General features: G+C 38.6%; 1 protein-coding gene across 7 annotated transcripts; it reads right to left on the reverse strand.

Moving 5' to 3' along the window:
- Positions 1–470: 470 nt before the first annotated feature.
- nap1l4a (nucleosome assembly protein 1-like 4a) lies at positions 471–15,369 on the reverse strand. Of its 7 annotated transcripts, XM_067589279.1 has the most exons (15): positions 15,267–15,369; positions 14,303–14,340; positions 13,624–13,699; positions 12,637–12,781; positions 11,938–12,024; positions 10,168–10,302; positions 9,996–10,067; positions 9,767–9,906; positions 9,370–9,515; positions 6,441–6,460; positions 6,223–6,342; positions 6,000–6,035; positions 5,802–5,855; positions 2,607–2,641; positions 471–2,220 (listed from the first exon to the last, which is right to left on the reverse strand). In XM_067589279.1, the coding sequence occupies exons 2-14, from the start codon at positions 14,316–14,318 to the stop codon at positions 2,636–2,638; spliced, it is 1,053 nt and encodes a 350-aa protein (XP_067445380.1). In that variant the 5' UTR covers positions 14,319–14,340; positions 15,267–15,369; the 3' UTR covers positions 471–2,220; positions 2,607–2,635. The 7 variants fall into 7 exon arrangements, with proteins under 7 accessions (XP_067445380.1, XP_067445376.1, XP_067445373.1 ...); XM_067589275.1 differs by lacking the exon at positions 2,607–2,641 and having other exon boundaries at positions 13,624–13,696; XM_067589272.1 differs by lacking the exon at positions 2,607–2,641.
- Positions 15,370–15,634: the final 265 nt, after the last annotated feature.

Genomic DNA, 15,634 nt, shown 5'->3' on the forward strand with positions numbered 1-15,634 from the left:
GCAAATAGAATATAAGAATAAAAAACAAGTGGATAGCAATGCACTTAGTGAGCCAGTATGCACAATACCAGGTCACTGACACCAAAGCAGCTAAATGGAATTCAACCATTGTTGCTTGTATTATTTATGCTTGCACCTTTACACTGTTATATGTCAAAATATCTTCAATGAAAAAGGCATATTGTGCATGCTGGCACACTTGAATAGAACAGTCATTGTAAATGTTATTAGTTAAACCTCAGCTTTTCCTGCTAAAGTCAAAATGTGTGTTGTGAAAAAGGCCTATAGGTCCTAACAGTTAGTTAAAAAATTGAAAAAGCTTACTGACTTTTACCTGCATATTATTTAAACTGTGTAATGTAAACTGTGAGAGGTCACAAGACAAAATGGTTGGGAACCACTGCTCTACACTACTGGTAAACTCTTGAATGGGACACACACTCACAAAGGACAGAAGACACGCAGACACATTTCCATGTCGCACAACTTTAATAGAATATCTTAACTAACTCTGTACAAATTGAAAAGAAATATTGCGCAAGTAACAAATTGTGAATAAGAACCAGTTAAGGCCATTTCTAGCACACGGTCCAATGTGGTAGATTTGAAGATGTCAACCGTGGCTCTGAAAGATCTGTCCGACAAGATCTACAATCGTTCTTTTAAAAAGAGAAGGGGATGGGTTTTATTTCACTGTCACTGCTATCGATGACCAGTCACCAGGCGAAGGTGTTCAACCAAACGGCCAAAATCCAAGTGCAGTATAAAATACATTGGCAACCTGTTCCATTTGTTTTCCACAGACATTCTACTGAATCATTAGACAGAGATATTTATATATTTTAAACAACTTTAAACGCTGAATTAGATTACATGGTGTTAATAAGAATTGGCAAACAATTTCATAAAAGAGGACGGTTGTGTTTTGTCTTTCATTTTGGCTTCTTGGCAAAGAAAGTCTTGAATCCTCCACATTAACCATCCTGCACCCTGTCATAACGGACTCTAAATGACATTTGTTAAGAACTAGATAAATACCAGAAGAGAGAAACTTATGTCTGCATAAGTCTGTAATCTTAAAGAGAGTATTCACCAGAGTGAATGTGATGACTTGGGCAGCGGAAATCCAACTAGCTGAGAATCAGCCTGTGGAGTAAAATCTGTACTTCTGAAATGTCTGGATAAATTATTCTTATTATCCTTGTTGACACAAGTTGAAAGAGTTTTACAGGAGTGACGGGTAAACCAGGAAGAGCAATATATAACAGCTCTGAGGTACAACCACGTATGTACAGTACCTCCGCACATGCCTGTCACATGATCTAAAGTAGTGTTACATGTGTCCACTCAAGTGCTCAGTTTAAATGCTTGTTAGGCCCAATACAAGCGGGCAGAGGTGAGCAAAATAATGCAGAACACAATTATTCAATGTTTGAAATACATTTTGATAATAAAAAAACATGACTTGGCAGTATTCACGTTTTGTTGACCTGCTAAGCCCAAATAAGATTTGAGCCAATGAGAAATAAGCCTATAACTGCGGCTGGGCCTCAAGGGTTCCCAAAATGCACCACTTCATACAGCTGCATGACACCAGAATAAATAGTCCAATGACATGACAATGAACATTTAAAAAAGTAAATTAAATTCGAAATGATACATTGTATGTCTCTTAAAAAACACCATAACAAAAGAAAAACAACCCCAGTGAAAGATTAAGTCAAATTTGTTCAGCAGTTTCCTGGTAAACTAACACTTCTCTTGTTGGCATTAAAAAACCCTGAGTAACTGATTTATTTCCATGAAAACTAGAGTTGGGATCCATTCCTTTCCTATCTTTTTCCATATGATGATGTTCTGAGGTTCTTGGCAGTAGTAACCTACTCCACTTTACCAAAGAAGAAGACTGTCCCTATGTGACGTTATGCTGTTTAAATTACACTCAAGTCGCTTCCGCTTTGAGGTCGAATGAAGCAAAATTTTAAAAAAAAGGGGTGTGATGGGCGCAAGACAAAAGAAAAAGAAGTCATGCACATAGTAAAAACGCAGTTTGGTTTGCGTTCTATTGCGTTCAGATGAGAGTTCATAAAAGGGCGGAGACTGCAAGAGTAGGAGGACTTGCTGATTGGCTAAGAACTGATTTGACGGACAGCAGGTCTCCACCTCCCCTGATCACCACGGTTACTGCTGTTTGCATTCGGCAGGCTGGGGCTGTTCTTTCTGTGGGGAGCAGGCAGAGAGAAAACCACATTAGACAACAAGTAGACAGACACATAATGAAGCCACTGGGCATTAACTAACAACTAGAAGAGGCTAACAGGAAAGCAGATGCTAGAGAATGACAGCCACTTTTATTTTTAACCTGGTGTGGTACAGAAAAGACGACTATGTTAGAAACCTGGGGGTGGGACTACGAATAGATTGAAAGAGCAAAGACAGGAAAGGAAAAAAAGGAGGCCGTATCTATCCAAGATGTGAGTTGAAGGTCTTAAACACCTCAGACTACAAGGAGAATCAAAGATGTAGTGAAAGAGAGAGGCAGCCACATTAATAAACTAAAGCCAATATATAATGTGTGGGGGACGCCATCCTTATTTCTCCCTTACCTAGAAATGCATGGGGTGAGAATGAGTGATTATGCCTGTAATGGAAGGGAATCCAGGGGGAGAGAGAGACAACAATATGCACAAATTTAATTGTCACATTCAGAAATAACATGCTGAACACAATGAAACGTTGCTAAATATGGTGAACGAGCACGCTGAATTCCTGGAGCAAAACGAATAACTGTTAGGCTGACGGCAGCTATCATGGGAGAAAAATTCAACACAACAAGCTACTACAGAAACTAATTCACGGACAGAGCAGCATTGTTGGTCACTCCCAATAAAACTGCTCACAGTGCACGTTATGTACTCACTCACTATCAGACTGGAATAGCTCATAAATGAAGAATAGCCATCTCAACTAAACCATCAGCCCGACTAGACCACATAAGAAAGGACTCTTTCACCAAGTGTCACGACATAATAGTTCACAGATTATTTCTGAGAGAATAAGTGCAGAAAAAGCCAACACCTGTTGTAAAGTCTGACAAATACAGGATGTTTGAATGAGGTGGAGGCGGAAATTGGACGTACAATAAAAACTGCTAAAATGGCAAGTTTGCTAAAACAAAGCACATTGTACAATAATGTACAAACGCTTCTGAGAAAACTTTGTCTGGTGAAGACATGCTAATGACAGCTACTCCAGTGTAACATACACAGAGTTGTTCTGTACAGATTTTCAGTACAAAACAGTCTCATGACGGATGTCTTGCCTGTCTAAGCTGAACCATGCTAGTTAGCTTAAGGCAGCCCAGGGAAGTCAGAGCTGCAGAACCTCCTTCCATTTCTTTTTGATCTCATGTGAGAGGATCATGATTTCACCGTTAACTAGAGTGCAGATCTCCGCCAGGTGTGTACAGTCAAGATGGCAGCGAAGTTAACAAAAACAGGGATTTATTGACTCACAACAAAGGCCAAAACGTGGCCTGCAACAGCCTGGCTAGGCCCCGTTTTTAGCCTAGCTGATTGCCAGAAATGCCTTTTGCTATGTCGTAACGCATATCGTAAAATGGCAGGACTGCTGAAAAGACCAAAGTCTAAGCTTTACGATAGGCTCATAGGGAATCTTATCAATATATATTTGAATTCACAACACAACTCGCTCTCAAGGTACTGAAATTTGGCCTGAGTTTGATCTACTGTGGTAACAAGGAGTGATTGGTTGTCCCTTGTGAAAACAAGATTCCTAACTGAGGCAGTTGTTGATCACTTGCGGCCCCTACCAGCCTGTTAAGAGGAGTGAAAAGTCAGCAGTCTGTGGCGGTATAAAATAGGTTTTTCAAAAACTGTGAATCACTGCAACCATGAGAAGTCCTTGAGCATATCATAAATAAACTATCATAAATGCACAAAAAATATGAGGCTGATGGGTCCCATGTATGCGAGATTAGCTGCGGACAGAAACACACCTGCGACCAAATGCATGTCCCCCTCCAGGCTTACGCCTGGTGGAGATAATTATAGTGCAACACCAGACAAGGAGAAGTATCAGATGAACTGTGTCAACTTTGTTATAACCATGTCAGGTAATGTTTGCACTCTCCCAAACGTGTACAAGTCTGGGTCAAAACAGACTGAGATGCAAGTCTTTACCCTCATGGCACTCATAGCTATACGACCACACTCAGTCATAAAACACAAATTGGAGGAATACTGCCATATTGCCTTTTTTTTTTAAATTACAAATATGGTTAGGAATAATTAAGACATGGTGTGTGTTTAATGTTTATTCAACTGTGTACATCTTATAATAATTTTGTACATAAGTTATTGCGTACATATTATTTCTAGCAAGTTGCACTATATTGGAGTAACAAGCCTGTTGGGCTGTACTCCAGTAAAACTGAATATTTGGTGCAGGTACCAGAGAAGTGAAAGCCTCTTGGATTTATTACACCATGGTGGACAATTCATTCCTGGAAGCGGCTCAGTAAGTGCTCCATCACTTCCTGTGTTTATGCCATGACGCATGCAAATTTCTCTGTCTTCATTCCCTTCATGAGCACAAAACAGAATTATGTCTTGGTGTCTTTTAAACAAGTTGTGGATGTAATGGACCAAATTCTGATAGTTCAGAGTCGTTTTTAAGTACGTAGTAGGCTTGGGTGGTATCTATTTTTTCATACCTTCCTGACAATTTCACCGGGATATTTTATATTTTATATATATATATATATATATATATATATATATATATATATATATATATATATATATATATATATATATATATATATATATATATATATATGACAGTATATGACAGTATTTGTGCAAAAACAAAAAAACAACATAAAAGCTGAGCTGCTGGTGATAGAAGTCATTGTAGCATGTACAACATTGTCTAGATTACAATGATGTGTGTCTAACATGCAATTAGCCTATTAAGACAAGTCTCGCTGGGTTTAAATACTTATGGACCAAAGAATAATGAATAGATAGGACATAAGTGCCCTTCTTCCACAGATTCTTGCTCGATGACCTGATGACACTTGTTGCCGTGGCGGATACCAACACATCAATGGGCTGAACAGAGATGACCGGTGGGTCGTGGTGGCAGACTGGCAGCTGAATAAAATCATGAGGCTAATAAACTGCTTTTGTAGTTGGAAGAAGTAATCTCAAAATAAAGTTATATGTGGCATTCGGGACTAAACCCAAAATACTCCCAAACAGGGGCAGAAGCATTTTTCTTTTTTACTGGTCTGCAACATTATCCCCACCACTCGAGGCCGCCATCTTTTCAGCTCAGCTGTCTGTTCCACCAGTAGAGACGGACCTCTGATGACGCGTGCTGTGCACTACATCACCTCAATACAGCATCTCCTTATCAGTTTAATAGAAAGAGGAGCGTCTGTATTTTTGACTGTATTAAAATAATCATACCTTCAAGATTTCTAAATACCCTGGTATACTGTAATACCTTGATACCACCCAAGCCTAGTATGTAGTTTGAGACATTTTTCCAACAGTTATTAAGCAGCTTCTCTAACCACTCCACTAAAATTGCCACACAGCACAGCGCTGCTCCAGTGGCTTGGTTGCATGCTCGGCTAAATAAGCTACATGGTTAGCATCACTGTCACTACACCAGTAAAAGCACTTACATTGAAAAACAAACAAATAATGCAAACACATCATTAACAGGTTAAAAATAATCAAATCAGAAAAGAAGCCAGAACTCATACTGACCTTGGGATCAAAGTCTCCCTCGTCATCATCATCATCACCCTCCTCGTCTTGCTCCTGAGACACCAAAACAAGATGATTTAAGTTTTTCAAGCAACCACTGGTTTAACAGAAGTATTTACACGGACTAGTATGATTATATAGTTTGGCAGGTATATCAGGTCAAATACAGTGTTTGGAAGTGAAAATGAAATATCAAACCTCTTCATCTACATCGTCCAGCTCCTCCTCTTCAAACTGCATTAAAAACAAAATCAAATGTGAGTAAAGACCCACATGTGGTACAACAGTGACGACAAGTTCTAGGTTATGTATCGTCAAACTTTTTTTTCAGTCTGCAAACATCCCATCTTGTGGCTTGTGTGTAGGAACATGTTTGTGTTCTAGTGTAACAGCGTGCGTGTGAGACAGAGGAAAAACTCACACTCTCGTCATCTTCCAGGGCCTCTCCAGTGAAATACAGCACTGCTCTGGGAACTATTCTCTCACGGAAGAAATGACCAATCTCAAAGTCTGTGGCTAGGGTGAACTCAGAGTCTTCGTCCTATAAAACAAGAACACAGAGAGACCAGTCTGAGAGATGTAATGGGAGACACAATATAATATGGTGATTTTATGATAGGTAAGCTACATTTTACTCACCATTTCTCCATCTGGTGAAGCTGTAAGAGAAAGGAAAGTATATGTAATTTAAGCCATAAGCACCTCAATACACTGGTTTACAATGACTTTATAAGACAGTCACAGGTGGATGTTACATTTGTTTTATTATCGACTTAAAGCCTTTATTTCTATCTTAATATTTCTCATTCAGTTGTAACCGTCCGAAAGCCCATTTATGGAAACAAGTATGCCATGACATCATAATGCGTGGTCCACAGGAAGTGACAAGCCATTCGCAAACATCTGTCAGCCTCCACCACCCAGACAATGAACTGGCTAAAGGTGACATCACCCTGTGCTTCCTTTCCCTTCAACAATACTGTATTTAAGCAAACTGTTCTGTTACACTAACAAGGTTCCCTACGCGCTCTACTGTATGTCCATCAGTTTTACTCTAATGTCGTATCCCATCACAGTAAGATCAGCTTCAGTTAAAACAGCGGGCTAAACATGACTAATGCTTCATAAGTAAGAAAAGTATCTGGAGAGAGGAAGGTGCAGTGACTAATGTGTATGACAGTTGATTAGTTGTCATCAATAGTCCACTGTTTTACTGAGTAACCGCATAATCTTGCTCTGAAAGGCCTGCATGGATGGCATTACACTGCACACTTTCCTGGTCAGTTGGTGCACATTTTGGCTGATGTTAGTTGCGAGCTTAAGTCAACAACTAAAGTCATTTTGATAAAGAAATAATATTGGCACTCAAAGTTATATTCCTTTATGTAATTTCACTGGTTTGTATTTCAAGATAATACTTCAGATAATACTTGGTGGAACATACAAATATAGCTCAACTGATACCTATAATCAATATTTGAGTTAGTTGTTAAATAACAAAAAAATATATTGCTAATATTTTTTAACTAACATAAGACACAAACATTTTATAGTAAAATTGCTTTTTCAAATGTTTAATTATGACCTCAGAATGTACCGAGAAAAATATTTCACAGTTGAAAAATAAAACTTGTCAGCTCTCCATGGTGGACAAATTTTATGATAGATACTTTTTCTAAATTACCTCAAATATATCTTTAGCATTTTTTACTGACATTTCTTGTTACTTATCCAGCGTAATTTGCACCAAAACCAATTTAACTGCAATATTTATGTCAGCTTTGACGATTTATCAGTCTAGATCTGCTGACAACGTACAAAAACATTCTTACAATACTTTCTCACACATCCTGATAAAAGATACAACTGATTACAAAAAAATGCACTTCCTCTCGGGGCAGCTGTACATATGTTGTATGAGTTCATGTTGTTTGGTTGTGAAAAATGACATGAACAAATTTGTTCATGTCATTTTTCACATTATCACTATTGTCATGTCATTTTTCACTATTATGTTCAATAATTTTCATGTCATTTTTCACATCGTCACTATTATCTTCAATAATCCTGTGACAATCCATCAAAATCAATGAGCTTACAACTGAATCAGTTTACAGCATGTCGGGTCTCTCAAAGGTTCTCGAATCCAATCTAGTAAAATTTCTGTCCAATTTATAAATAAATATACAACAAACCTCATTCTCACATCTATGAACTCCAGTTAATATACACGCATTCTTTGTGTGTGTTGACATGATCACTGAGAGATGGATTATTAACTAATGAACATCTCAACCCCAGAGCTACACACCTGAACATACTTAAAGAGCTATTTATATTCACCAGTCATATCCTCAGACTACGACTGAACCAGTAAGACAAACGTTTGTCAGCCTATGAGAGCTCAGGACAACTTCTCAAAGTCAGAATATGTTCAGGCATGCCTGACAGGAATGCTGACTATACAGGAAAGATGATAATTCTTGAATAAAGAATGACTGCTTTCAAGATATTTGACATAATGGATCAGTCACTGTATTATTCACCTATTGCTTACACAGTTGAACAATTGTAACCAAACTGAAATAAGAGACTGCTGATGTCTCTCACTTTTTGGGAAAATGCACCAATATGGGTTTATTTTTTCAATTAACTCACATCAGACAGAATTATTCTAAAATGTTAAACATTTGTTCCCTTCTCTATTGTCAAAAGATGTGCTATAAATAGACTTTACAAATTTGAAAGCACAAATCAGTCATTTGTAGAATGTTTTGGCTAAATAGGTTATCTGTATATCTAGGTTATCATCGGTGGTTTCACAAGTTTGCCCTCACATTGTTTGTACATGAGTCAGTCATTAACTGCCTGCACCATAAACACACCTAAACTCCCTGAGCTCTTCTGGAAAATAATGCTAAAACCAAAGTTGATGTAAAAGTTCCAAAGTTGAGTGAGCGCAGCTTTATGTATAAAGTCCAACTTCAGTGAGCAACAGAAAAGCCGATTGTTCCACCTACACCCAGCAGAGAGCACATGAACTCAAAAGTCAGGAGTTTGGCGCCACCTGCTGTTGAATTTAGCTCAATGCCATGACCAATGTGCACGTGCATGTATGTCCTCCTGTGCGTGCAGTGAAACTAACACAATGGGGACCAACTCATAATAACACGACTCCATAGTGCTACTAGTGATCAAAACTCCACAGGGTGTTTTTAACGTGTTTCCACACTGCCTGCGGATGAGCACAGACATGTTGACTGTTCAGCACGTGTATGTGTGTGCGCCTCTCCCTGTCAGAGTTGTCAGTGATTTAGTGTTTGCTCAAGGAGTTTGTGAACAACGTGTCTAAAGCTAACACTGCAAAGATTTTAATGGTAACTTAAATGGTTAGTGGTTATTTCTACTAGATACAATAATTTCAGAAGTTACTGAGAAGACAAAAGGGTCAATGCTTCAAAGGTTACATCTACACCTCCAGTGAGATACAAGCAAAAGCTTTACTATATTTTTATGTATACAAATAAATACTGACATACTGCTGAGTGATTATTGTGTGTGCTCTCACCTTTAACAGGGTTAAAGAAGTTGAAGAATGAGTCATTGGGGACCTGTTTGGTAACAGTGCGGACAGTGCCACGGCCTTTATGCTTCTGCTTCTTCTTAATAGTTTTCACTGTCACATCCTTCCCCTTGTGCCAATCTATCTGACAGCTAGAGATAAGAGATGTACAAAAAAAGTGAGTTGGCAGTGAGCAAGAACGCTAAAAAAAAAAAGAAGCTAAAAGTAGGAAGAAGAGGAGGCCGACATGTGGGATGTAAAATCAAGAGAGACTAATATAGAAAGAGTGAACAGATTTACATCCCCTCAAACCACACAATCTCTATTTTTGCCTTAAAATTCAACATCATCAGTGTCAAAGCCACAGTTTGAACAAGCACAGTTTTTGTACTGTGGTTCTCACCCTTCACAGTCAATGATCTCTGGCCCCTCGAAGGAGAAAGGGTCCGAGGTGTCAGGCTCTGACTTCATCTTGTAGACTTTAGTGAGGACTGCATTGTTGAAGTAGCCATTGGGCTCAAAGTGGAACTCTAATGTGAAACTCTGTGAGAAAGACCAAAATAGATGATTTCACTCAGCATTTTAAATCTATTTAGTTTGTTCATTTTCATTGATATCAAGTTAATACTGACCATTGGCTGTCCTGGTTCAGAAAACTTGACTTGAATATCTTTCAGGTGCTTAAGGATGGGCTCATCATGTTCCTGATAAGAGAAGCAGTCAGGTCAGAGACTTAAGGTATTGTTCAGACACGTGGTGAAATGTGCATGAGGCATGATTCAGAGATGAATCACTGAAACATACTTGTAGCATGTCACTGAGCATGTCCACACTCCTGAATATGGTGAGCCAGAACTCAGGGATGCCTTTTGGATCTTCCTCTGGTGTGGCTTCCTCTTTCTTTGCATCCTCAATAGCAGCTTTTTCCTTTACTTCCTCCTACAGACAGTGGACAGGACACTCATCAGAATTCACTGTTCATAAAAATCTCAACTTTAAATTCTCATGGAGTCTCATTGGGACCAAGTTTTTTTTTTTTTTTAAACAAGAAAGAGTTTATCTACTATGAGCGATATGGCCAAAAATGTTATCACAATAAAAATGTTCATATCAGTCGATACTGACAATTATCACAATAAATATAAAATCATTATTTCTTCAAAGTTTAAAGGCTGATTTTTGATCAAAATATGCATGAGTAAAATTAAGTAAAATCCTTTTTCAGTCCTTTTCCCTCAACAAAATAAATATCTTAATAGAAAAATAAAGTACTGCGGTGTGATACAACACATATGTAAGATGGCTCAGATTGCAAAGTTAGTTGCACGTTCAGTAACACACGATAACGTGAGCATTTCAATTTCGACTACATTATACAAGTGAGAACAACCACAATCACCTCTGCTCAGAAGAAGTTGTGACCTGATGTGCTGAGGTAGATGTATTGTCTCATTTCCGGTTGTTGGCGTTTCTGTTACTGGTTGCGTTTTTGCTGCTTTTAACCACTTAATTTTGCTATATTCTTCATTACAGCAGCTAATTACCCACTGTACATTTAAACTTACACTAGTTCTGCTCAAGCACTCATAGCTCTCTCCTTTTAGTGACATTCTAGCTAATCCAACAGTTTTCAGATATGCTAGTTACTTTAGCTTAGCAGTTAGCAATGGCTTCTCCCTCCTCTACTCTCTCTTGCTCGGTGTGTCTTATGTTTAGCTATTCCTCTGCGTCCTTCAGTGATAATGGTAAATGTACAAATGCACCATGGAAACCCAGTCATTAGCTGCTGTAGTTAGCCAGCCCCCAGTAGCCGGTGTGCCGACCCAGCGTAGATCTGCTAGTTACTTAGCTTAGCAGTTAGCGATGGCCTCCCTCTTAGTTTAATTATATGGAACATTTGTTATATTTCTATTGAGGAAAATTATATCAAGATAATTATTGTTATCGCTTTATCACCCAGTCCCATCTACTATCTTCATGCCAGTAGGTAGATATACACACACACTCCCATCACATTTTGGTAGTGATAGTGTTTCTCATAAATACATCTCTTTCCCAACCCTTCTTTGTTCCAACTGGACACAAGCCCATTCACATATTTGTCCAAATGTGTTTTGTTTTCCGTTTACTTTAATGAGGAGGAAAGAGATGTTTAAAATTATTTTTCCATGTAGGCCTTACAATCATTCCTTCATCTATCAAGGAAAGACATTCAGAGAGTTTTACACTTAAAGCATTTTATTCTCAAGTTATTTGGCAGATTTCCTGCAAAACCAAAAACAGTGCCACATAATGGAAGTCTGGCATGTCGCACGCAATCTTACTTGGCAATGATCTAATCAGTTTGTTGTAATTAAAGTAATGGAAATTCACTGGGTAATGACATCTGATGTTTTATAACATGATCTAAATCCACAATTCCCAACTCTGTTCTAGGGGGGATAATTTAAGCGTACTACTAGATTCATTTATGAGGTTAAATTAATAATTATTTTTCCTTTGCTGAAGAAAATTAGAAGTAGTAGTAGTTGGCAAAGTGATCAGGCCCTAAAGACAAATCAAAGCTGTACTTACAGCTAGTTCCTCCTCTTCCTCTCTGTCACTGTGCCACTCACACTCCTCGTCTGTGGGTTCCACTGTTCCTGTGACAATATCTCGTCGCTGTGACACATGACACACACACACACACACATTACAACAAGATTTAGCATTTTAAAAAAAGACTTGGGAATATTAGAGTGAAATGTCTGCACAAGCACTTATTAGATAAGGCTGAATTATTTTCAGCTAGCACATTGAAATCAACACCATTTGAGAGAGACTGACACACACAGACATATATACTGCACATGCACAACATACACACAGCACAGACAGGTGCTGCAGGATTTCAGCTGCCAGTCTTCAGTGCAACTAAGAATGGCTGAGTTCTTGTCACTCGCTCTGGAAATAGCCTTGACTGACAAAAGAACAGTTGACTACTCGTTGTGGCAGTACTTAATTTAGCACCAGTGATGTGTCTTCACTGACCTCAGGTCAGACCAGAAAGACATACAACACCACCCATTAGTGCAGAGAACAAGTGGACCTCAAATCTGTGATTTTCATTCAAATGACCCAAAGAGATCTTATGTTTCAGTAGACTTTGCTTTGTTTGCAGCACCAAAAAATTAACAAAGAAAATCTAAACTTCTAGTAGTGCAGTTGGGTACAAAGCGAGGAACAATAAAGTAATGTAAAGAAAAGGCTCTGTCACAAAAACATTTACAGTACCTTGTCAAAGAGTGGCTGATAGAGGGCAGCATACTTCCTCTCTAGCTCATGGACCTCCTCGTAAAATTTAGCCTCTATGTTGGCACACTGCACCTGTAGCCTTTTCAAGGCGTGCACTCGCCTCTTCACTGCTTTGGGAAGCATGCTACGAGAGAGAGAGAAAAAAAAACATTAGAATTGATGTGAATCTAAACAAGCAAGATTGTGAACTACTACTAAACTGTAATCCTGAACCAACTGTTATACAGTCCGTAATAGTTTAAACTTGCGAGTCTTCAATTTAGGGGGTTGGTAACCACCAGAGGATCTCAAGATGGTTTTAAGAGATTGAAAAATTAGGTTGTGATAGTGTGGCAGATGTCTACAGTGATACTGTATCATTTACCAACAATGATCCATTGAACTGAACTGGTTAATGTATCAAAAAGTCAAGTCAATAACCTAAAAAACAGGTTTTGTTTTACACATGAGAAAGAATTTGTCTGATGTTATGCACATTGAGTTGACTATTGAATCTGAATTGAATAATTTTGATTTTGCATATGTTTGCTTTTGTGCCAAAGTATTTCAGTAAGTATTAAGTATTTCAAGTAAGTTAAAAACTATCAGATGATATCAAGTTCACAATCCTGAATGATTACAAATGCATTTCACCACAATCACCACCTTGGATAATACCAATTCACATTATGCACAAGTTACTGTAATTATCTTAATAATCTTTTGGATAGTAAGTACCAGTTATATCATTATGCAAGTGGTAATAATGACCAAAACATTGGCATTATCAGGTAGCTGATATATCGCCAAAGATGGTAAATAATATGAAAATATCTGAAGAGCATGGAAACTTGGTTGCCTTAAGTCAACTAAAGCTCAAAGTATAAGCAAACTACGTCCCCAGTTATTGATATTTAGAAATATTAGCAAATCTCATCAGGTTTAGGTTTTTCAAAACAGTTACAGTCATATAGTTACTGTACTGACCTCTCCATGAAGTGGAAGCTGACAGGTCTGTCCATCTGTCCACCTGGATTTTGCATCCCTTGTTCCCCTTTACCTGCTGAGCCAACACGGAACATTAATGGATGTATACCGTTCATATTATCATTACACAAATGACATATCAGAATTACAATACTGTGGATTGTGCTTTTATTTTCATTGATGATGTTGTTTAAAACACTAAACAATATGACACTATCCAACTATCCAATTAAATAGCACTCATAAATAAAAACTACCTTTGTCAAACTTGCTATGGTCCTTTGATGTTTACACTTTGTCATAATTGCTGAAGTTATCAGAAGTATGTTTACACATACAATGCATTAAACTCAGGTTGAGTGGCTCTCAATGTACTTACACAAAATAACAACACAACAATCTTCAGAAATATACACAAGGGATGACTATATACAGGTGAAACTGTGTCTTTGAACTGTAAACAGCAGACAAATAGTGCAAAGAAGTGAGGAGTGCAAGGAGTGTGTACAGTGTGTGTGTTATAATGAACATTTGGAGTTTCACCTTGATTGTAGTTTTCATTTCATACACGTATAGACAGATGAATATTTAACAGCTTATAATCAGATTGAATTCAAGTTTTTTCACATCTTATTTCTAATGTACTATGGCCAATTGAAAAAAATACACGTGTCTTTACCTTTATTGGCGTCCATTACCGATTGGCAGCTCCTTCCTCTGATTGAAACAGATTAATTAAATTAGACATATATGCTCAACATGAGTCATGACAGTGAAAACCACAGACAGAGCCAGCAACAGAATGAATAAGGGGGGGAAACACTGTCGATTGCATTTCACGAGTGAGCTCGAGTTTGGACTTGTGATTTAATCGCTGCATGTGAAACGTTTTCCACAATTACATCGCCAATATATCATGTGTTAAAGTCTCAAATCTAAAAGCGATTAACTCATAAGAGGTGAAAATAAACAAACTTTGGGACTCGTGTCAGCTCGTCACACAGACTGACAGCTGACTTCAACTGATCAGCAGCAGCAACACTTGTATTGAGCAAGCGCAGGCCGATGACGCATGGACAAGCTAACGGGCAGCTGTGCTAGGCTACGACAACCAAAGTTAGCATCGCTCCGTGTACTATGAGTAAAAGAAATGACAGTGACAGTCACAGAGTACTACCGACAACACGATATCATATGAATCTACATACTAATGTCGGCTTACTAGCAAGGACCTACAAATAACCATCTAGCATGGGCGGTGCCATAAATGTGACAGCGGCTAACTAGGCTAGGTAGCTAGAAAGAAACGTGTCAACGTGCTATGAACAACGCTTTAGTTAACAGCAACTGCGAAGGTTGACGCGTTGAATTTCCCCTTTTTCTCCCAGTCGAACAAAACATTTGGCAGCGATACTACGGTGCGGATAAAACTGACCGTTGACGTTACAGCTGCTAGGCTACCGCTAGCCGCTAATACCAGCTAGCCATCGATAGATCGCGGGTTAATAAAAGCACCAGAGTTAAAGCAAAAGTGTCGTGAAGACAGTTCACCAACAGCTCTATCAAATTAGTGCGATCACTCGTAGCGTTAATGTTTAGTAGTCTAACTTACTAACCTGAACTAGCTGTTGTGTCAGTCTTACCTCGGGCTGAGCGGAGTTCTAGCTGGTCCTTTCTATTCAACCCCCACACGCATGGTGCTGCGTTCAAGTGCTGCGCGGAGAAAATCCTTTTGGGGGGGGTCTGAGGTCCACCTAAGTGCCCCCCTTAGATGGCCCACTTGACCCCCAGTTACCTTTTAGTAAACTCTTGTACAGTGGTTCCCAACATTTTAGGCCTGTGACCCCTAAAAGTAAAGGAAGGTCTACCTGGGACCCCCCCTCACATGTTGCATTGTCTACCACTTAAGTTACTGATTATTGTCTTGATTCATTGGTTAATCGTTTTGTCCATGAAATGTCAAACATAGTGAAAAATATCCACAGTCCAAAGTTACATCTTCAAATGTCTA

The sequence above is a fragment of the Thunnus thynnus genome, chromosome 5 (genome assembly GCF_963924715.1).
Source record: "Thunnus thynnus chromosome 5, fThuThy2.1, whole genome shotgun sequence".
NCBI lineage: Eukaryota > Metazoa > Chordata > Actinopteri > Scombriformes > Scombridae > Thunnus > Thunnus thynnus.

Coding starts and splice junctions, on each gene's coding strand:
- nap1l4a (XM_067589272.1), bottom strand. Junction 12,782..13,623: donor AGCTTCCACTTCATGGAGAG/GTCAGTACAGTA, acceptor TCTCTCTCGTAG/CATGCTTCCCAAAGCAGTGA. Junction 6,343..6,440: donor CTTCACCAGATGGAGAAATG/GTGAGTAAAATG, acceptor CTTGTTTTATAG/GACGAAGACTCTGAGTTCAC.